The sequence below is a fragment of the Crotalus tigris genome, unplaced genomic scaffold (assembly GCF_016545835.1).
Source record: "Crotalus tigris isolate CLP2741 ecotype Arizona unplaced genomic scaffold, ASM1654583v1 scf7180000019599.1365583, whole genome shotgun sequence".
NCBI classification, from domain to species: Eukaryota; Metazoa; Chordata; class Lepidosauria; order Squamata; family Viperidae; genus Crotalus; species Crotalus tigris.
This window is the reverse complement of record NW_024097615.1, coordinates 332,034-354,082: the sequence shown is the minus strand read 5'-3', so window position 1 is coordinate 354,082 and position 22,049 is coordinate 332,034. Positions and strand designations below refer to the sequence as shown.

General features: G+C 43.5%; 1 protein-coding gene across 4 annotated transcripts in view; it reads right to left on the bottom strand.

The window, feature by feature from the left end:
• The window catches only part of RELN (reelin), a 276,773-nt gene that overhangs the window by 160,973 nt on the left and 93,751 nt on the right, over window positions 1-22,049 (bottom strand). For all 4 annotated transcript variants that reach the window (XM_039363759.1, XM_039363760.1, XM_039363761.1 and 1 more), the window contains exons 4-7: window positions 15,830-15,900; window positions 12,433-12,465; window positions 8,730-8,808; window positions 5,348-5,444 (exon numbers count right to left, since the gene is read on the bottom strand). In XM_039363759.1, the coding sequence (XP_039219693.1) occupies window positions 5,348-5,444; window positions 8,730-8,808; window positions 12,433-12,465; window positions 15,830-15,900 (280 nt within the window). The remainder of the gene's footprint in view (window positions 1-5,347; window positions 5,445-8,729; window positions 8,809-12,432; window positions 12,466-15,829; window positions 15,901-22,049) is intronic.

The following is a 22,049-nucleotide window of genomic DNA, read 5'->3' as shown; positions in this document are numbered from 1 at the left end:
CATGCTGGTTGAGGAATTCTGGGAGTTGAAGTCCACGAGTCATCAAAGGGCCAAGTTTGTTCTAGAATCTCCCAGGATAAACAGTATTTAGCAGGTTAGGAAAGTATAGGTTTAATCTCGCAAGATTCTGTCTATCAACTGCAAGCAAATAAAGAGTTGTACGGGATTGGATTTTGCTGGGCCTGACATTGTGTCTTCCTTGAACCTTTTGGCAATGACTGTTTTATCACACCAGTTTTAAAACATAGAAATAACTTGAATTACCGATGAAGAAAGGAAGGGTCACATGTGCAGCCGTATCGTGAGACATATTCTCTGTAACCAAGCTATTGCTGATCCAACTCTGTTCATTGACTATGGCAGACATGTCAAACACAAGGCCTGGGGGCTGGATGCGGCCCGCAAAGTGGTTTTATGTGGCCCGCGAAGCCATCCTGGAAACAGTGAGGGAACGGCCCCCGCTGCCTTGGCCTGGCCCAGGCCAGCTGGGAGCCAATGTATTTATTTATTTATTAATAACATTTATATGCCGCCCAATCCCTAGGGACTCAGGGCGGCGTACAAAATTAAAACAACAATATAACAATTAAAAATGAATACATTCACACAGCATGTCCCAATCGTGTCCCGGCCCCCCTGGGGACATCAACCCCAGGCCTGCCGGAACTGGAGAGTTTTAATAGCTTTCTTGAAGGCCGGCAAGGTGGGAGTAGTTCGAATCTCGGGGGGAAGTTGATTCCACCACGTCGGAGTCACCACAGAAAAGGCCCTTCCCCGAGGGCCCGCCAGCCGACATTGTCTGGCCGACAGGACCTGAAGGAGGCCCAATCTGTGGGACCTCACCGGTCTCTGGGAATTATGCGGCAGTATGCGGTCCTGTAAGTAATCTGGTCCTAAGCCATGAAGGGCTTTAAAGGTGACAACCAACACCTTGAATTGCATCCAGAGACCCACAGGAAGCCAGTGCAGCTCGCGGAGGATAGGTGACACGTGGGTGTACCTTGGTGTACACCCACGTACAATGTACAATTTTGGGGTGGCCATCTATGCTGAAACGCAGTCAGTCTTAGCTCCACAAGGCCATTTGGAAACAGCGAGGAACCAGCCCCTGCCATGTCGGCCCCACCACCTGAGTGCAAGCTGGGGAGGTATCACCCTTTATGAGAAATCAAGAAATGCTTCATCGCCTGGAAGTGGCCAGCAAACGGCCCTCGCCAACGGCTTGATGGGCTCTGCCCTGATCCCACCCCCTTCTGCCAGAGACCCTCAGATCTGTCCCACTCCTGCCCAGGCCCCCACAGGCACCCTTGACGCGAATGATATAGAGCTGGCCATGCCCACACAGTAGGCCATACCCACTCTATCCACGCCCACCCAGTAGGCTGCACTCACCCGGCCCCCCGAGGGCAACCGCAATGCTGATACGGCCCTCAATGAAATTGAGTTCGACACCCCTGGACCATGGGACTTTCATTTGCTGCATCAATTTATATGCTGCTCTGTGACCCTGTGGACATCAAGGTCCAAGGAAGGAGGAACTCAAGGAGAACCATCTCAGAAACACTTCAGCCTACAGGGTCTTTGGTGAGATTACAAAATCGTTACATATAATCCAGGGGTCTCCAACCTTGGCGATTTTTAAGACTTGTGGGCCTTAATTCCCAGAATTCCTCAGCCAGCATGGGACTTCTGGGAATTGACGTCCACAAGTCTTTAAAGTTGCCAAGGTTGGACAGCCAATACCTTCACAAAATGAACAGGAGCTCCAGTTCTAGACATTTACGACTTATTCCCTATTGACTTCTTTAGAGCAGGGCTTTTCAACCAGTGGTACGGGTACCACCTGTGGTACAGTGGCGCCTGGCAGATGGTACATGACCATCCTAGAAAAGTAGTAGCAGGGGAGGGGAATGAGCTGAACCAGTGGCAGCACCGCACAAGCCTGAGCGAGAGACGTCTGGAGATGCAGGGCTGTCAGGGCTCAGCGGAAGCGCCAGGATCAGCACCAGGCTCCAGCTGGAGCTCAGTGCTGATCCTGGTGCTTCTGCTGAGCCCTGAACAAGCACCAATCAGCTGGAATGTTCCAGCATCTCCAGGGTCTTGTGATTTACATTCAGATGCTTGGCAATTGGTTCATATTTATGACGCTCACAGTGTCCCAGGGTCATGTGAAGTGACCAAAACCTGCTGCAACCACCCAGTAGATGGGGGGAATAAAAACCAAACAGCCCCCCACCCACCTCCGCTGCCAATCCTCAACAGAAATGCTCACAACAATGAAAACCTCAGACAGGAGGAAGAGTGAGGCCAGGTGAGCAGGCAGGTGTCTTGCTTGGCTGTGCCTTGGGGGGGGGCACTTTTTAGTACCATTGTAACTTCGAACAGTCACTAAGTGAACTGTTGTAAGTTGAGGATTACCTGTAATTTATCACTTTTTTCTTTTTTTTTTGGTCATCAAGTTTTTGACACCTTGCTAGGTGACGGGTGGTACTCAGATATTGCCATATCCTAAAAGTGGTACAATGGGTGAAAAGGTTGAAAAGCCCTGCTTTAGAGCTATGAAGCCCTGCCTGGAACTTCGCCTGAAAGTGAATTTAGAGCCAGAAGCAAATGCTTAGAAATTCCCCAACTGCCACTGAGCAGCTTGGAGAAAACCAACTAGGGATTTCAATCTCTAAGGGCACTTAGACACTTATTCCTCCCTTATGTTCAGGATATTCTTCTTCCCTCACTAGAATACGGTCTTTTCTGTCTTTCAGTGTTGGACTGAGAGGAAGAGGAAGAGAAATTTTGTCACAGCATGCACAGTCTTATTGCGCTGAGGAAACCCAGGAGTAAATACAGTACACCGTGGTTTGTATTTAAATGGTGGTTTATCACGCACTATCTACAAATACACACTAGAAACAAAATACATACACGTGGTGAAACAGCAAACTCCAATACACAGCAGTCAAAGGATGAGAGAGAAAGACTCCAGCAAAAAAACTTCCCTTTTATACTCAGACTCTTAAAGGGACACACACACCTGCTGAGTCATTCCTATTATTGCATCATCCAGGTTGGGGACTTTTGAGCCAGTCACTCTCTCAGCCCTAGGAAGCAGGCAAAGGCAAACCACGTCTAAAATGCCAAGGGACCAGGCCAGGTAGTTATATTACCAGGAATCAATATTGACTCAAAGGACCCCCCACTCAAAAAAAGGTTTACGCTGCCTTGTTGTAGAAGAAGTGGCAAAATCTGAGGGTGGAGTCAAAAGAGGGATCGGCCTAGAATCCTTACATCGCCACAAATGAACCAAGTCCAAGCTCCCTTGAATTCCTTTGAGACTTAGCTAACCCCAAGCAATTGCGGTTAGTTGAGATGATTCCCACGCATAGGTGTTTAGCAATAAATCGGTTTAACTGGACCTTCACTTGTGGACCTGGTTTTTCGCACTCGACACTCGTGTATGAATTAGATAAGACCTAAGGCAACATCATGAAGATGCAACCAAATAATGATTAGTGGGGCATCTTCATGAGCAGATAAGGAAACATGAGTACCTTCACTCCATGGGTCCAAAACCATTTCCTTGCTAGAATTTCCTACAAACAATTTCTAACAAATTCATATAATTTGTGTAGGTGTGTATGTATGGAGTAGAGAGTTGGTCTCTGACAGAAGGCCACCTGAAGAGACTAGAAGCATTTGAAATGTGGATTGACAGGCAGCTGTTACGTAGAAGATAGGTTGACAAGATCAGAAATGAGGAGGGGATAAGCCGCCTGGGAAAGCCAAGGGAAATCATCAAAACAATTAAAAAATGAAAATTAGAATATTTCAGACATGCAACACCCAGAAAAATATGGCATACTCCATTTAATCCTCCAGGGAAAGACTGAAGGCAAACGAGGTCCAGGCAGAAGAAGAACATCGTGGCTTCAAAATCTAAGGGACTGGTTTGGACAAAACTCAGCAGCCCTTTTTCGTGCGGCTGCTGATAAAAACAGGATCGCCAACAGGATCGCCAACGTCCGATAACGGATATGGCACGAGAAGAAGAAGAAGAATAGTAAGAAATACTTATTGTGAGGAAGCACTTATGAAGTGCAAAAATTAAGCAAGTGGAACACTTTTTACTTAAGCCTTGCTTATAAATCTGGTGACATTAAGGCAAACTGGTTTATTTAAAAAAAAAAAAAAAAACACCGAAGGAGAGGAGATTATATTTAGGTATTGCAAGGCAGAAAAAAAAAAGGGCCGTACAAGGTTAAAAATGTCACATAAAATGAAACCAACCAACATTATGGAGAGACTATTTAACCATGGATCATTGAGAACACGAGCAAGGAAATAAGTCAGTTTAATTTTTGCTCTTCAAAAATTGGGCCAGGAGGCAAATCCTGGCACTGCCACGGACCCAATTTAAGAATTATTGTCCATTTCATCTAGGATGGAACATTTTCTGAGATCTTTTAATTTAGAAGAACCAGGACGTTAAATATTGAATGCAAATCATTACACCATGGTCCTCCCCTCCCAGCTGTCTGCTATGAATTAACAGGAGATGTCAACCCAAGCCACTTAAACTGCCTCTGCTAATGTATTTCCAGCTCTGCAATAACCTTGGATGGGAAAATACAATCATTTTACTACTGTTCCTGCATTTAATATATTCACCAAAGTTCCACTTCCTTGGTTTTAACACAAAGTTTGTTGCATATGCTGAGCAAACTCAATGAATGTGGGTCTATACAGGGAGTCCTTGAGTTATGACCACTTGAGCCCAAAATTTATGTTGCTAAATGAGACAGTTGCTATGAGCTGACCCCATTTTATGACCTTTCTTGTCAGAAAAACAAAGATATATTTACAAGGAATGCGAAGGCAATAAGATTTAAATCAGGGGTCTTCAAACTTGGCCCTTTTATGACTCGTGGACTTCAACTCCCAGAATTCCTCAGCCAACGTGCCTGGCTGAGGAATTCTGGGAGGGGCCTTCAAACTTGGCCCTTTTATGACTCGTGGACTTCAACTCCCAGAATTCCTCAGCCAACGTGCCTGGCTGAGGAATTCTGGGAGGGGCCTTCAAACTTGGCCCTTTTATGACTTTTGGACTTCAACTCCCAGAATTCCTGAGCCAGCATGGCTCAACTTGGAAACCTCTCCCTTTCCCCTCAGCGTGGCTGGCTCAGGAATTCTGGGAGTTGAAGTCCACGAGTCATAAAAGGGCCAGGTTTGAAGACCCCTGATTTAAAGGAAACGGTCAGCGTAAAGCGGAAGGCAAGACAAATGAGCTTTGACCACCAAGTAGGCTATTCAAAGAGGGAGACCTCATAAACCAGTCAGATTAGCAGAGACTTACTAATTCTCTGGGCCCGTACGGTTCGCAGAATGTGACAGCACTGCCGTGCATGATGACACCACATTGGTCTCCAACCTCACAGTTGCTGCATTCAAACCTGCAAGTAAAAGAATTCAAGTGAGTTGGAAGCACGGCGGAAGAAGGTAGTATACAGAATAACAGAGTTGCAAGGGATCTTGGAGGTCATCTAGTCCAACCCCCTGCTCAAGCAGGAGACCTTGCTTAGACCACCCCAGACCAATGGCTGCCCAGGCTCTTCTTGAAAACCTCCACTGATGGAGAACCCACAGCTTCTGGAGGCAAGCTATTCAGATGTTGTGGATGCTCCATCACTGGAGGAGAGTCTTGAGTTGTCTTGAGCACCACGTTGCTTCAAAGGGAATATTCTGCTTAAAAGTCTTAAGCTAAGGAACAAATTATTGTCATACTACGTGATGTGACAAATAGGCTGGAAAATAGTTTTTATCCCAGAGCTGTAGCTATATTAAATACCACTGTACAGTGCAACATTGAAGTGCGATATTAGGGGCAGCGCAATGTTGAATAGAATGTGAAGGATGTGTGTATGTAATGTATGTTCTTATTTGTGGTTTTTATTTGTGTGTAGTGTGCACTGTGGACAGCACTTAATTTCGTTGTGAGTTACACAATGACAATAAAGATTATTCTATTCTATTCTATTCTATTCTATTCCTCAATTCTTTGTTGTTGTTGTTAATTGCGAAGTCGTGTCCGACCCATCGTGACCCCATGGACAACGTTCCTCCAGGTCTTCCTGTCTTCTACCATCTTCTGGAGCCCATTTAAGTTCTCACCTACTGCTTCAGTGACTCCATCCAGCCTCCTCATTCTCTGTCGTCCCCTTCTTCTATTGCCCTCCGTCTTTCCCAGCATTAGGCTCTTCTCCAGTGAGTCCTTCCTTCTCATTAGGTGGCCAAAGTACTTGAGTTTCAACTTCAGGATCTGGCCTTCTAAAGAGCAGTCGGGGTTGATCTCCTCCGGGACTGACCGGTTTGATCGCCTTGCAGTCCAGGGGACTCACAGGAGTCTTCTCCAGCACAAGAGTTCAAAGGCCTCCATTCTTTGGCACTCAGCCTTTCTTATGGTCCAACTTTCACAGCCCTACATTGCAACTGGGAAAACCATGGCCTGGACTATACGCACTTTTGTTGGCAGGGTGATGTCTCTGCTTTTTAGTATGCTGTCTAGATTTGCCATAGCTTTCCTATTCTACTCTACTCCACTCCACTCACTCCACTCTACTCCACTCCGCTCCATTCTATTCTATTCCCTATTCTATTGTATTCTGTTGCGGTTGAAAATATTAAACCCCATAAAACATTTCCCTGTCCTATTCAAGATGTGACACAATATCCTGTTAAGGGCTAAGAGAAATGAACAACATTCTCTCAATTACAATATATCCAGGTTCTTCACTTAAAATATAACAGATTATGTATGTAAAACTCCAGTTTCACCCTCAACACAAACCTTGTGAGGAACATTGAGAAAAGGAAAGATGACTGGCGCGAAGTCAACCCATGTGCTTCCATGACTGATGAGTGACTCAATGCTAGCGATCCATCTGATATCTTAACAATCAGACGTGTGTTTCTGTGTGGTTTGGCTTAATTATTAAAGCTCGCCTAATGCTAGAGCAAAAATACACTTGGCTTTGCAGCTACATACACAGTGATACAAGTTAGATTTCTTTCCTAAAGGGGTTTTGTCATGTTGATTATCTTCCAGAAAAATCTTGCCCGCATGCCATGTTTGCCCCTTGTGGTTTAGTTAGACCAGACATCTGCCCTTGGTTTGGTTGAAATGAAAGGATGGACTTGAGGACAACGATACAAATAGGAGACAACTGATTTTTTGACTGGTTGGTTACTCAGCAGAAGGTGTTCTGCTAATTAATGGTAAGGGGAGCCTGGGAGTGTAATGAACAGAGTGTAGACGTAAACAACGGAGAGATAGGAAGAGAGTCTGTTAAGTTGCTTATCTCACAAACAGCAACTCAGTCCAGTTAGTTACAGTAGTTGCTTAACTCCCAAGCAGCAACTCAGTCCAGCTGGCAAGAAATACAGTAATTCATAACACAAGCCTTCAAGAGATTCCGTCTTAATGAACTCACTGGTCAATTAAAGTTGGATATGCTGGTTGTGCTTTTCAAGATTCCAGATTTTCCCCTAAGCCAGCATTACAGAACTTTAATGGGGTGTATTGTTTAATCCTTGCTTCCTTGATCCTGGCCATCTGTATGAAGCTTGACAGGAGCAAGCGATTATTCAATGGCTTTTGTTGCAGGCCTTGAGATAAGAAAGCATATTTTGCTTTCCCAAAAGCATCTACTGAAGTGCGTGAGGTTCTGGGGCTTAGGCAGAGATTAAACAAGACTCGGCTGAAATGATTGCACAAACAGCTCCTAGACACAGAAAGCTCTGCGGAAAAACCTTGATCGGTTAATAAAGAGGCACGATGCCCCTGCAACAGATGGCATCAAGAGAGATCGCCAAAGGACTATCCAAGGCTAGGCGGCTATAGATATGCTGGCGTTAAAAACAATGTCCATGAAGGAAACATTTATTTTCCCAAAGCTCAGGGCTATGGGAAAGAGCGTCTCCTGTATTGAAATCAAGAAACTGTTCAAGAAGGTCTGGACAGAGTGAAGTTTTATATCCATTGAGCAGCAAAGCTCAACACATTTTGAAAATGGGTTAAATCCGTTGGTTAGTCATGGGTCAAAATCACCTTCCACCCTGCCATTTTATCCTTCCTTCCTTCCTTCCTTCCTTCCTTCCTTCCTTCCTTCCTTCCTTCCTTCCTTCCTTCTTTCCTTCCTTCCTTCCTTCCTTCCTTCCTTCATAATAATAATAAAGTTGGAAGGGACCTGGAGGTCATCCAGTCCAACCCCCTGCTCAGGCAGGAACCCTATATCATTTCAGACAAATGGCTGTCCAGTCTCTTCTTAAAAACTTCCAGTGTTGGAGCATTCACTGCTTCTGGAGGCAGGTTGTTCCACTGGTCAATTGTTCTCACTGTCAGGAAGTTTCTCCTTAGTTCCAGGTTGCTTCTCTCCTTGGTCAGTCTCCATCCTTTGCTCCTTGTCCCACCTTTGGAGACTAGCTTGATTCCCTCTTCTTTATGGCAGCCCCTGAGATATTTGAATATTCCTATCATGTCCCCCCCTCGTCCTTCTCTTCATTAAACTAGACATACCCAATTCCAGCAACTGTTCCTTATATGTTTTAGCCTCCAGTCCACTGATCATCTTTGTTGCTCTTCTCTGTCCTCTTTCTAGAGTCTCAGCATCTTTTTTACATCGTGGTGACCAAAACTGGATGTTTCTGCCAAATAAATCTAAAAACACAGCCAAACTTACCACATCGTAGGATTCAATCCTTGTAAGTGGTAAGAGTCAAAGTCATCCCGTAATATGATGCTGTTGCTGTGCATCTCAGCTGAAATGAAGAAAAAAGAACAAATTTAATCGAGACAAATTAAATTAAATTTGTCCAGCGCGCCTAATATCTCTTATTTAAATCCTTATGAGATGAGGATGCAGTTCAAAGAGAAGATAGCAGCTCAAATACCCAGCATTTCTCGGGGGAAAAAAAAACCTCAACCCTTCTATTTTAGGGTTGTGAAGCTTTTCCAAGATGAAAAGAAGCTTTAATTTATGGAGAGGAATCTACGTAACTGACTAATTGATTTACCGACTACAACTTCCAATTCTTTTCCTGGAATCCCGTAGCTGTGCTCTTGTTGTACCTTTCCATAAAGAAAGATTTCGTTGGCTCTAAGACTACAAAAAGTTGTCCCCTGTGGACCTTGGCTTACTCTGAGGCACCTTTCGGATTTCGACTAGGAAGCCCTGAATATGAATGTTAAATATGAATAGGAAGAATTGCCGAGCGCCCGGCTATTTTCCTTTCAGCCTTTCCTGTAAAACTGAGGATCGTTTGCGAGGTCCTTCGTGCTCTCTGAGCTTGGTTGATGATGTTACCAAGTACGGTAATGAAATGTCTGCAAGAAAACAGCCGAGCTCAGAGACCACCAAGGACATTTTGCATTTTGACCCTGAGTTGGTAATATTCTCCTCCTTGAGGAAAAGTTTATTTACATGCAAATTCTACTGGATCCAATCCGTGCCATCTGCAGCAGAGGTCCCCAACCTTTCTTGACTGGCGGGACCGGAGGGAAAGAGAAGGGGAAGCATTTTACGTGCATGCCCGTGACACAAACAGGACAGCGCTAGTGCCCACGTGACACTTGCTAGCCCTGCCCCGTTTAGGCCGCACGGAACGCCGTTTAGGCCACGGCAAGCCCTGTTTAGGCCGTGCTGAGCCCCCTTTAGGCTGCACGGCTGCGGCGCTAGCGCGAGTGGGGATGAGTGCATGCGCACATGTGTGCGCATACTGGCCAGCCTGTCCTGTGGCCCGATAGCCAGCAGGCCATGGGCTGGTAGTGGGCTGCGGCCCACAGCCCCCTGATCGAGAGAACTGTGTCTGTCTGAAGCTGTGGAATGAAAGTTGACTTCCTTAAACAGAGATTTTGAGGTTTTAAAAAACCATTTATGGACCACCACCCCCAAAATAACATTGTTTCAGACACCCAGTTTGGAAACAAACAGCAACAATTAGCTCTTGCCTTCTATTATTAATTTTCTTCCTTCTATCACCCCATGATGATTTTTGATCAGTATTGTGATTCCTTGCCAGCCAGGGGATCCGGCAGCTGAGTCTGAGGAATCAGAGGAGGAGGAGGAGGGACCTGAAGTGACATCAGAGTCAGAGGAAGGCTCTGCGGAGCTCCAAGACTTACAGTCAGACGAGGAGCCTGGCCCCTCTACTCGCGCTCAGGCTGAGACACAGCTGTGCTGGGAACCTGAGTTGGACAGTGATGAAGAACAGCTGGGACAAATCCCAGATGCACGAAAGCACAGGCAAGATAAACGAGTAGGACAGAGGAATGCAATGGGGCGGCTCCAAAGGCAAAGGAGAAGACATTAAGAAGCCACGCCTTGGCTGAATAATAAAAGGGAAGGTGTGGGAGGTGCTGGTTGCCGAAGACAACCGTTTGTGTTGAGGACTGAGTTTCTGTGGACTGTATTTGTTCGCCTTGGACATTGACTCAGGTCTGTGAGAATAAAAGGCGATTGGTTTTTTTTTTTTTTGCGGTTCCTGCCTGTTTCTTGGAAGAGGGGTTTCTTCTTGTGAGCACAACAAGGACTCACATAGGCTGGGACAGAACAATCAGTGACTTAGAGATACCGAAGTATCACGTTATAATATGCCATAGTGCCATGCCCTAGAAGCCATGGTGGCATAGGAGTAGTTAGAGTGCAGTATTTTTCCCAGAGGGAAAAAATCTATTTAGGGCAGCGGTTCTCAACCTTTTTAATGCTGCGACCCCCAACCAGTCATAAGTCAAGGACTACTCAACCGGTCGTAAGTCGAGGACTACTCAACTGGTGCAGCACCGTTTGCAGAATGGGACTTTTGGCGGGCTCAACAGGGCAGAGACAGCCTGGACAATGCCTATTGGCTTTTGAAAGCCAATAGAATTAGACTCTATTCAAGAGAGTCTATTCTATTGGCTTTCAAAAGCCAATAGAATAAAAGGGAATAGCACAGCTTAGGAAAAGTGGAAAAAAATGGCGGACTGCATTGTTTGGCGACCCCCGTGAAATGGTCGTTCGACCCCAAATGGGGTCCCGACCCACAGGTTGAGAACCACTGATTTAGGGCTTGAAAAATGGCTTGATGGGACACCATCCATCACCCCCGTACCACAGAAACCCTTGCAGAGTTTCTGGCCTCACACGAGATGAGAGTTAGCTTGTGCTATCATCCTGGAAAGGGCTTCTGAAGCTCAGCAATAAATACATTTCAATCTCGTTTCTCAGAGACGAGGAAACAGAACGACATGCCGTCCCCTTTTCAAAAACCCACGTTTTGTCTTAGAATTATTTCCATCATAGCCAACGACTTAAATACATTCAAGTTGTAAGCCTGACCGCGGTTTTTTGTTTTGGCCTGGTGAGGTTTTCTTTCTCAGCCAACATGGTCAGGCCCCCTTGCCAAAAATGAAATCCCACTCTCCACGGGGCCAAAGTCATAAACAAATGAACACAAACATATTTGTGAGAGTCAGAGAGCCATCTGTCCGGTTCATCTGTTCTCTCTTTTGCGAAGCATTTTAGGGGACCCACAACAGGCTGGGAAAAGCTCCGTTCTGCTTTCCAGTGCAATCTGGGATTAATCCAGAAACACGGTTGCAAGCCCCTGTTGCGTTATCAACGCTCACTTTATGCACCTGAAGGGAAGAGATTTGAGTGGTTGTAAATGCGGGTGGGGGTCAAGCCTATTGGAATACACGTCCATGCAATTATTAAATACACCCATGTTTTTTTCCCCCCATTCTTTTTGACTTATAAGAACTCCCAGACTCAATTTAGAACACCTTATCTAATAAAATATCTGGCAAATAATGATCTCTTTTACGTGGAACGACTCTTCTTATAATAATAATAAAGTTGGAAGAGACCTTGGAGGTCATCTAGTCCAACCCCCTGCTCAGGCAGGAAACCCTATACCATTTCAGACAAATGGCTGTCCAGTCTCTTCTTAAAAACTTCCAGTGTTGGAGCATTCACCGCTTCTGGAGGCAGGTGGTTCCACTGGTTAATTGTTCTCACTGTCAAGAAATTTTCTCCTTTGTTCTAGGTTGCTTCTCTCCTTGATTAGTTTCTTAGATCAGTGCAAAGTTGTTTCTCTATACAAGGCCAAATTCTGTTATAAATCGTATGCAAATTTATGCAAAATTTGGCAGACTCTACGTGCCCGCTGACAATTCCACCACCAATTGCAATATATTATTTTGTCTGTCTTTTATTTTGTTTTGATGATTACTATTGTTTTTTTACGTTTTTATCTTTGTAACACTGCTCTGTGACCGTAATAAAAATGAATCGATTTGACCTCCTGTGTGAATGTTTTCAAATGGGATATTATTTTAAAAAGGCAATAATTCAACCTGAACTGCCATCTAAAAAAGCCAAAACAAATAACCTATTGACGTACCTAAAAGAGGATGCAAAGGACCTTCGGTGGGACCTGCAGAAAAAAAGAACAAAAAGAAAATAAACAGATTTTTTATTGCCCCCCCCCCCCCCCGTAGTGCTCTTTGACTGTAGCTCACTTTAAGCCAGTGGTTCTCAACCTTTTTAATGCCGCGACCCCCAACCGGTCGTAAGTGGAGGACTACTCAACCGGTCGTAAGTGGAGGACTACTCAACGGGTGCAGCACCGTTTGCAGAATGGGACTTTTGGCGGGCTCAGCAGGGCAGAGACAGCCTGGACAATTCCTATTGGCTTTGGAAAGCCAATAGAATTAGACTCTATTCAAGAGAGTCTATTCTATTGGCTTTCAAAAGCCAATAGAATAAAAGGGAGTAGCACAGCTAAGGAAAAGGGGGGAAAATGGCGGACTGCGTTGTTTGGTGACCCCCGTGAAATGGTCGTTCGACCCCAAATGGGGTCCCGACCCACAGGTTGAGAACCACTGCTTTAAGCATTACCATTTAAAATGTTGGAAGAAAGAGGCAAAGCTTTCAAAAAGCGGAGAGGTGGTGAGTATGTATCTTCATTTAAGGAAGTGGGTCACGTTGCGTAAAGTTGGGTCTGCTTTAATACCCATTTTAGGCTGAGCAAGGATCCAGGTGAGAAGGAGAAAAAGGGATTGGAGGTCCATCTGCATAGAAAAAGCTCCTGAGGTCAATATTTTTTAAATCAGGCATGCCTTTTGTTGGGATGGTAAGGCTGCCAACATGCAACCCCAGAAAAAGACACAGCTACGTTAAAGCATTAGGAAAAAGCATTAGGAAAACTCGCTTAACAAATGTCTCACTTAGGAACATAATTTTGGGGCTCAATCCTCGTAAATTGAGGATTATCTGTATTGGGTATGTTTTTGCCCCTATTTCAGTGGGATTTTCATATATAGGATAAGTACAGTGGAAAAAATATCTCCTCTACAAGTCCTGGTTACGTTTAGTTGAAATAAATTATTTGTAAGATCGAGAAGCACGTATCCAAAGTTAACTTTTTTTTAAAAACTTCTTGATCATAAAACTGAATGCTAAAGTTACTTCATTTCTCACTTTTTTTTCATGTGTCTGAAAAACCTTACAATTTTTTCGCCTCAAGTATCTGATACTCATTTCAAATTCTAATTCTTCATCTCGGAAATTATGAAGATACCATTAAACGGGGGATGAACATTGCGTTCGTATTTCTTTATCGCACGCTATATTTTATTGCGGTAAGCTGCAGTTTTGACCTTCATCTATTTTAAATAAAGTCCCAAAATGTCACACAGCGAGAATATTATACAAAATTGATGTTTTCTGGTATTAAAAAACAGTAGGCAGGTTTTTTTTTTTAAAAAAATACATTGTTAATCCATTTTTCACAGTCCTGCATCTTCAAGTAAGAATTTTACCAGTTTAAAAAAAAAAAAAAAAAACGCCTAACCTTTCTTTTAAATCCAACTCTGATCTGTGAAAATGGAGCGGAGGTTTAATTTTTAGTTTGACACGGTCGTAAAGAACCTTAACCTTCATTTATTTACTTTTTGAAAAAAATGAATTAAACCACATAACAACATCTTTGAAAAAAGAGAAGGTGAGAGAGTGTTGAGTTCTCAAGTTAGAATAATTAGACTTTCTTTCTCTGGGAGCTTCATGACCAAAACTTCTCACCTGATGTCCTTGCCTCACCACTCTCAATAGTCTTATAATAATAATAATGAAGTTGGAAGGGACCTTGGAGGTCATCTAGTCCAACCCCCTGCTCAGGCAGGAAACCTTCTTGAATTTGAACTAAATCTGCCTCCCACTGTGGCTTATTTGCTCTATATGGAGGGTTACATCATACTGGTGTCATTTGTGTGGCTTAATTTCCTTTCTTGGGGTCAAACGTTTGTCTTCAACTTTGGAGATGAACAATAATGATAGAGTTGGAAGGGACCTTGGAGGTCATCTAGTCCAACCTCCTGCTCAGGTAGGAAACCCTATACCATTCCAGACAAATGGCTGTCCAGTCTCTTCTTAAAAACTTCCAGTGTTGGAGCATTCATAGTTTCTGGAGGCAGGTTGTTCCACTGGTTAATTGTTCTCACTGTCAGGATGTTTCTCCTTAGTTCTAGATTGCTTCTCTTTTTGGTTAGTTTCCATCCGTTGCTTCTTGTCCTGCCTTCAGATGCTTTGGAGAATAGCTTGACTCCCTCTTCCTTGGGGCAGCCCCTGAGATACTGGAAGACTGCTATCATATCCCCCCTCGTCCTTCTCTTCGTTAAACTAGACATACCCAATTCCAGCAACCGTTCCTTATATGTTTTAGCCTCCAGTCCCCTGATCATCTTTGTTGCTCTTCTCTGCACTCTTTCTAGAGTCTCAACATCTTTTTTACATCGTGGTGACCAAAACTGGATGCAGTATTCCAAGTGTGGCCTTACCCAGGCGTTGTAAAGTGGTATTACAGACTACGGGCAACCTGGAAGATCTCCAATGGTTAAAAGTTTCTTTCATGGGAATGTCTGCATCAATAGTGAAAAAATATTATTATGACTTCCGTAACCAGGGATCAAACAATGGAGATTGTGACAGTTGCCCTGCAGGGATGCTGTGATTCCCACTTATGAAAAGAACTATTTTCCAAGCACATGGAATAGTTCCCATAAAGCTTCTTCTTTCATAAATAAGAAAGACTCCTTATGTTTTTCTGGGTCTTTGTAAGCTACCTCATGCATCTCTTTACAAGCCATTTTTTATAACACTTTCCTTTTGTTTTTGTTTTTTTTGTTTTTTTTTAATAAAGGCAAAAATCCCCCAAGGAACTCATGCTTGATTTGCTCAGTGCTTAAATCCCAATCTAAACAGAATAAATCAATGCTTATTAAAGATGAACAGATGCAATTATTCTTGGCTACGCTTCTATTCATTTCTCTGTACATAAGCCTTTGTAATATTTAACTAAATAGTTCTAAACTATCTAAACCCCCCCCCCCACCTATAAAGGAATTTATAATAAAACTTTGCATGTGAACAGAAGTAGCTTTTTCCCAACTCCGATGTGAACTAATCTTGATTTCCTTTTAATCAGAATTTTGGAATTTCTTTGTAATATTGACACGATTTGTTTCTAAGTGACACTCAAGGCATAATACAGAAGAGATGAGACTTTTGGTTCTGGATATTTCTACACTCATTCCAGTTAAAAAAACACTAGCAACAACTGTTGTTGAAATGGAGTTTAAATAGAGTATAATATACTATAAATATAATGGAGATTCAATCAGGGCCTAGCTACTTTCCTGGTGGATTCTCCCAAAACAACTGGTGTTGTTTCTTGACCAACTTAAAAAAATATCAATTAATGCAAGTTAAAATTACGGAAAAATAAATAACTAAACACTTACTCCCTTGTTCACACAACTGCTGGGCTAAGGCATCCTTGAATATAATTTCACCTCTGTGCATAGCAGTGGCCCTAGAAATAAAAAAAAATATGTCAAAAAAAGAATTGCATAACTAAAAGGCAGAACAAAAAATATTTTTTTAAGTAAAGAAACACAATCGATACTGGCATCTCCCAACTTAGACAACTTGGGAGACATGTGGACTTCAACTCCCAGAATTCTTAGCGATGGCTATTTTGACTGGGAATTCTGGGAGTTGAAGTCCACACATCTCAAAACCGCCCAAAATTGGGAAACTAATATTAATCTATATGGAGTGGAATATAAACACTACAGCAGTTCAAAGACAAGTGGAGCTTAGCCCTTGTTGAGAAAATTTGTCCTGTAGTATTAAGAAAAAAAAAAATCTTTGAAGGAAATCTCTGAGTTTATTTTCTTTTATATTCATTGCTTCATTCAGATGAAAACTACTTCTGGATGCCTCAAGCAGGACTAAAACCTTTGATTGGTGGCATGGTGGTGAGAATGCAGGATTGCAGGCTGACTCTGCCCACTGCCAGGAGTTCAATCCTGACCAGCTCACGGTTGACTCAGCCTTCCATCTCCCTCCCTCCCTCCCACCCTCTCTCCCTTCCTTCCATGCAGCATTAAAGGCTGACTCTGCCCACTGCCAGGAGTTCAATCCTGACCAGCTCAAGGTTGACTCAGCCTTCCATCTCCCTCCCTCCCTCCCACCCTCTCTCCCTTCCTTCCATGCAGCATTAAAGGCTGACTCTGCCCACTGCCAGGAGTTCAATCCTGACCAGCTCAAGGTTGACTCAGCCTTCCATCTCCCTCCCTCCCTTCCATGCAGCATTGAAGGCTGACTCTGCCCACTGCCAGGAGTTCAATCCTGACCAGCTCAAGGTTGACTCAGCCTTCCATCTCCCTCCCTCCCTCCCTCCCACCCTCTCTCCCTTCCTTCCATGCAGCATTAAAGGCTGACTCTGCCCACTGCCAGGAGTTCAATCCTGACCAGCTCAAGGTTGACTGAGCCTCCCTCCCTCCCTCCCTTCCATGCAGCATTGAAGGCTGACTCTGCTCACTACCAGGAGTTTGATCCTGACCAGCTCAAGGTTGACTGAGCCTTCCATCTCCCTCCCTCCCTTCCTTCCATGCAGCATTGAAGGCTGACTCTGCCCACTGCCAGGAGTTCGATCCTGACCAGCTCAAGGTTGACTGAGCTTTCCATCTCCCTCCCTCCCTCCCTTCCTTCCATGCAGCATTGAAGGCTGACTCTGCCCACTGCCAGGAGTTCGATCCTGACCGGCTCAAGGTTGACTCAGCCTTCTGTCCTTCCGAGGTCGGTAAAATGAGGACCCAGATTGTTGGGGTGGCAATATTCTGACTCTGTAAACTGCTTAGAGAGGGCTGTAAAGCACTGTGAAGCGACATATAGGTCTAAGTGTTGTTGGTATTGTCTAACCCAATCATTATCGGTGTCCCTGGTGTTTCTACTTTTTGCCTTTTGACCTTAGGATCTACTTTTTTAAACGTCTTCTTCTCGAGATTCAAATTTACTCAGACTCTCTATTTCAGTGGTTCTCAACCTTTTTAATGCCGCGACCCCCAACTGGTCAAGGACTACTCAATTGGTCGTAAGTCGAGGACTACTCAACTGGTGCAGCACCGTTTGCAGAATGGGGCTTTTGGCGGGCTCAGCAGGGCAGAGACAGCCTGGACAATTCCTATTGGCTTTGGAAAGCCAATAGAATTAGACTCTATTCAAGAGAGTCTATTCTATTGGCTTTCAAAAGCCAATCGAATAAAAGGGAGGAGCACAGCTAAAGAAAAGGGGGAAAAATGGCGGACTGCGTTGTTTGGCGACCCCGTGAAATGGTCATTCGACCCCAAATGGGGTCCCGACCCACAGGTTGAGAACCACTGGTCTATTTGAACTACCCAGCCAACCCAAGAGTCTCTATTCCTGGCCTCTGACAAGCTCAACAAAGGGTTGTGATTCTGGTGATCAGTTCTGGCCAGATTACAACAGCTGCTTTGATGTGAAGGGAAACTAGTCCGTCTCTGAATCCAATATTCCTTTTCCTTCCCACAATGGAATGTACAAATAGCTGCAATTACACACTCATTCCTTCGTTCCCTTGTAGGTGAGCTTGCCAAACGACAATTAAAAAAAGGGTGAGCTTCGTGCAAGTTTCTGAATGAAAAAGCTGAGCGTTTGGGAGTCATCCATTCTGCCCGAGGGAGTAAAACTTTTCTTCCAAGGAGATCATAGTGCATAGTGAAACAAAAACCCCCCATACTTTTTTTTTGTTTTTGTTCTACTATCTTTTATTTGTTCACTGCACGGTAACGGCCACCGTCCTAGGTACGAGGCTAATAATAAAAATAATATAATCAAATATAGAGGTTATTGATCTGAAAATTCAAACCTGGTTATAGGTTGCTACAAAAACTTTAGAACCATCTTAAGTGGGAATAGCTTTACCATCTAGTGATTGTAACAGATAATTAGCATGTTCTCACTGACTGTAAAATTGGATGATAAGACTGCAAAGCTAAAACGTTAACCTGAGTTTCTAAAAATAATTTTAATAGGTTGAATATATAAAAACATCAGAAAACTGACATCAGAAAAAAGACCTAATCCCTCAAGCCTGTCCTTTGAGTTTGTTTTCCTTCCCTTTTTAATTTATTAATTTATTGGTTTTAATTTGTTTTTTTAATAGTTTATTCATTTTTATCTGATTTTTGACTTTTGTCGGATGATGGACGTGTGCTTATCCCAAGCATGTTTAAATTCAGTTACTGATCACTGAGCCACATTCATTTGTATTGTATATGTATTGATTTTTTTTCTTTCTTTTGGCAATCCTTTAATCCAAGGGTCTTCAAACTTGGCCCTTTTAGGACTTGTGGACTTCAACTCCCAGAATTCCTCAGCCAATTCTTCTAAATCCAGCCCACTGCTCAAGCAGGAGAACCTATACCATTTCAGACAAATGGCTGTCCAACGTCTTCTTAAAAACCTACAGTGATGGAGCACCCACAACTTCTGGAGACAGGTTGTTCTTCTGATTAATTGTTCTGACTGTCAGGAAATTCCTCTTTTGTTCTAGGTTGCTTCTCTCTTTGATTAGTTTCCATCCGTTGCTTCTTGTCCTGCCTTCTGGTGCTTTGGAGAATAGCCTGACTCCCTCTTCTTTGGGGCAGTCCCTGAGATACTGGAAGACTGCTATCCTATCCCCCCCCCCCTCCTTATCTTCATTAAACTAGACAGGCCCAATTCCAGCAACAACAGAGATGCAGTGAACATTCATATCCCTTGAAGTGTTCCCCCTCCCATCTACCCCCCTCTTGAGTTCATGGGAGCTGGGTCTCTTGCTTTGAGCAGGAGGATGGACTAGAAGATCTCCAAGGACCCTATCATTCTATACCGAAATGGCAATCTTCACTGGAAAAGATAACTGCACCCCAACCCAGAGAGTGAAGGAAAAGAGAGAGATGTTGGCCTCCTTCTCCCACTGCTGTGGTGTTTTCCTTGGCCACGTTCCCTGAAACATGTTGACGTACGGAGATACTTGTGGTATGTGATCCTTGTTACGAATACACAGGCAATAAGTATTTTTTTATGGAGGATGTAAGGGCTCTCTTGAGACATGGGGTTTTGCCTCTTCAAGAGCAAAGGCCAGAGGGAACCCAAAAAATGGAACTTGGGGGGGGCTACATGGCAGACATTATGTCTAGAGGAACGTAAACATTCCGTTTTCCACAATGCAGAGATGTCTTAGATGTAGCTTTTTTTTTTTAACCACTGACTCCAGACGCATAGATTCCACTTGCAAAGTTTTTTGGCGTTCAGAGTGGAGGGGTGGAAGGAGAAAATGAAAGAAAACAGGGGTGTCTTCTCATCCTGCTCATATTCTACGCCAGGGGTCTTCAGACTTGGCCCTTTTATGACTTGTGGACTTCAACTCCCTGGATTCCTCAGCCAGGATGCTTTAAGACAGGGGTCTTCCACCTTGGCCCTTTTATGACTTGTGGACTTCAACTCCCAGAATTCGTCAGCCAGCGTCCTGAAAAATCATGCTAGCCATATCTATTTCATCCTAGAAGTACGAAACCGAAAACACCAGCCTGAAGATGACGAATGTGACTTCGTTGAAACGTCGCCAAGACACTTCCAATGTGACGCGGGAGAAAACCCGAATAACCAAAGACCTACATACAAACACCCGCGAAAATCTCAGATATATATATATATGTTTTCTGAGGTTTTCGCGGGTGTTTGTATGTAGGTCTTTGGTTATTCGGGTTTTCTCCCGCGTCAAATTGAAAGTGTCTTGGCGACGTTTCGACGAAGTCTCATTCGTCATCTTCAGGCTGGTGTTCTCAGCTTCGTGCTCCTTGAAGCACGAAGCTGGAAACACTAGCCTGAAGATGACAAATGGGACTTTGTCGAAACGTTGCCAAGACACTTTCCATTTTACGTGGGAGAAAACCCGAATAACCAAAGACACACACACACACACGTACATATACATACACGTACAATGAATACTCTTTTCTTTTCTTCTTTCTTTTTGCTAGTTAATGACCCCAATAGTTATTTGAGTTATAAATGGCCCTGTAAGTAAAAGGAGAGTGAGCAAAGCCTGTTGTGTTTTTCCTACTTGCAGCCACACTTAGTAGGCCTTTGATAAATGTAGCCAACTACAAGGAACAACAAACTGAGAAATTACGGTAATAAATCAAGAAAAGGGAATATTTATTTATAACGTCAGATTAAAGTAAAGCTTCCCAGGTAATGAAAAATATGAATGAGCCGAGAAAATGAATTTTTCACTTCTTCAAAGTGCAGTTGATATGAAGTGCACCTGCAGGTACTACAGCATTGCTGTAATTGGACGTTTAATCATTTGAGGATAAATTCAGCTCAATTTCCCTTTGTGAAGAAGGAAATAGTTTTATTATCGACAATACCAAAACAGATGTCATTATTCTGGATGATTTAACTGTCAAATATCCTGGGAGCAATCGTGTGGAGAACAGAAAGGGTGGCTCATATTTCATACGCTATAATTCAGTTAAGTTGGTTACTGCTGGTTACGTGTTCCCGGATCAGGTGAAGAAGGATTTTCCCCTATCTGAAGTCTCAGGGCTGTCTTGCTGCAACTGTGCTTCAGCCAAAACCCTCTCAGACAACTGCTTGGAGCCATTGACTAACTCCCTTCCAGATGCGCCCGGAACTAGCTCATCCTCCTCCGAATTGACATCTGGAGAGATATCTGGGGAAGTGTCCAGGGCAGGGGTAGGCAACCTTGGCTCTTTAATGACTCGTAGACTTCAACTCCCAGAATTCCTGAGTCAGCATGGCTCAGCATGGAAACCTCTCCCTTTCTCCTCAGCATGGCTGGCTCAGGAATTCTGGGAGTTGAAGTCCACGAGTCATAAAAGAGCCAAGGTTGCCTACCCCTGGTCCAGGGGAATCCTCACACTGACCAATTGTGACTTGAAGATTACCTCTATCCAACGGCTAGGATTCTTTTATATTTTTTAGGGAAAAATCTTTATTCTAAGAACAAAACCTTGCACCATCAATATTGTGGGCTTTTGTATATATTGCCTCATAAATATATTGGGTGTTTAAATATTAATTTAGTAATAATTAATGAACAAGACTCCTAAGCCAACTCTTAACATTTATTTATTAGTGTATGAAAAGAGAATTCACCAAGAATCTTGATGACTGTGAATATTTGAGAACAAAGCAGATTTCACTATGGGACATACTGAAACACTTTTGAAAAGTCATCCAGTACACAAAATACATCCGTTTGTGAAAGATGCACCCGAAAAATCAAAGTTTGGGGAAGCTGTGTACTGAAAAACAGCGGTTGGAAATACTTATTCTAGAATCACATGTAGAAACAGCTGTATTTGCTTTAAAGAAAGAACACCTCAGGGAAATTAATATCTTAAAAATCAAGCAATTTGGACGTGGGTGTTCTTAAAAGGCCACCAGGAAATGTACGCGAAAGAAATATTTTGAGAAAACTGGCATTAAAAAGCACAAGTTGCATACAAAAGCGTTACCAACGTTGTAAACAAAAGCTACCGATCTGTTCAAAAACGAGTTTTTAAAATTATTGGGCCAGATCTGTACCTTCATGACACAGATAATAACTTCGCTTTAATGCCTCCACATCATTTCACTCCG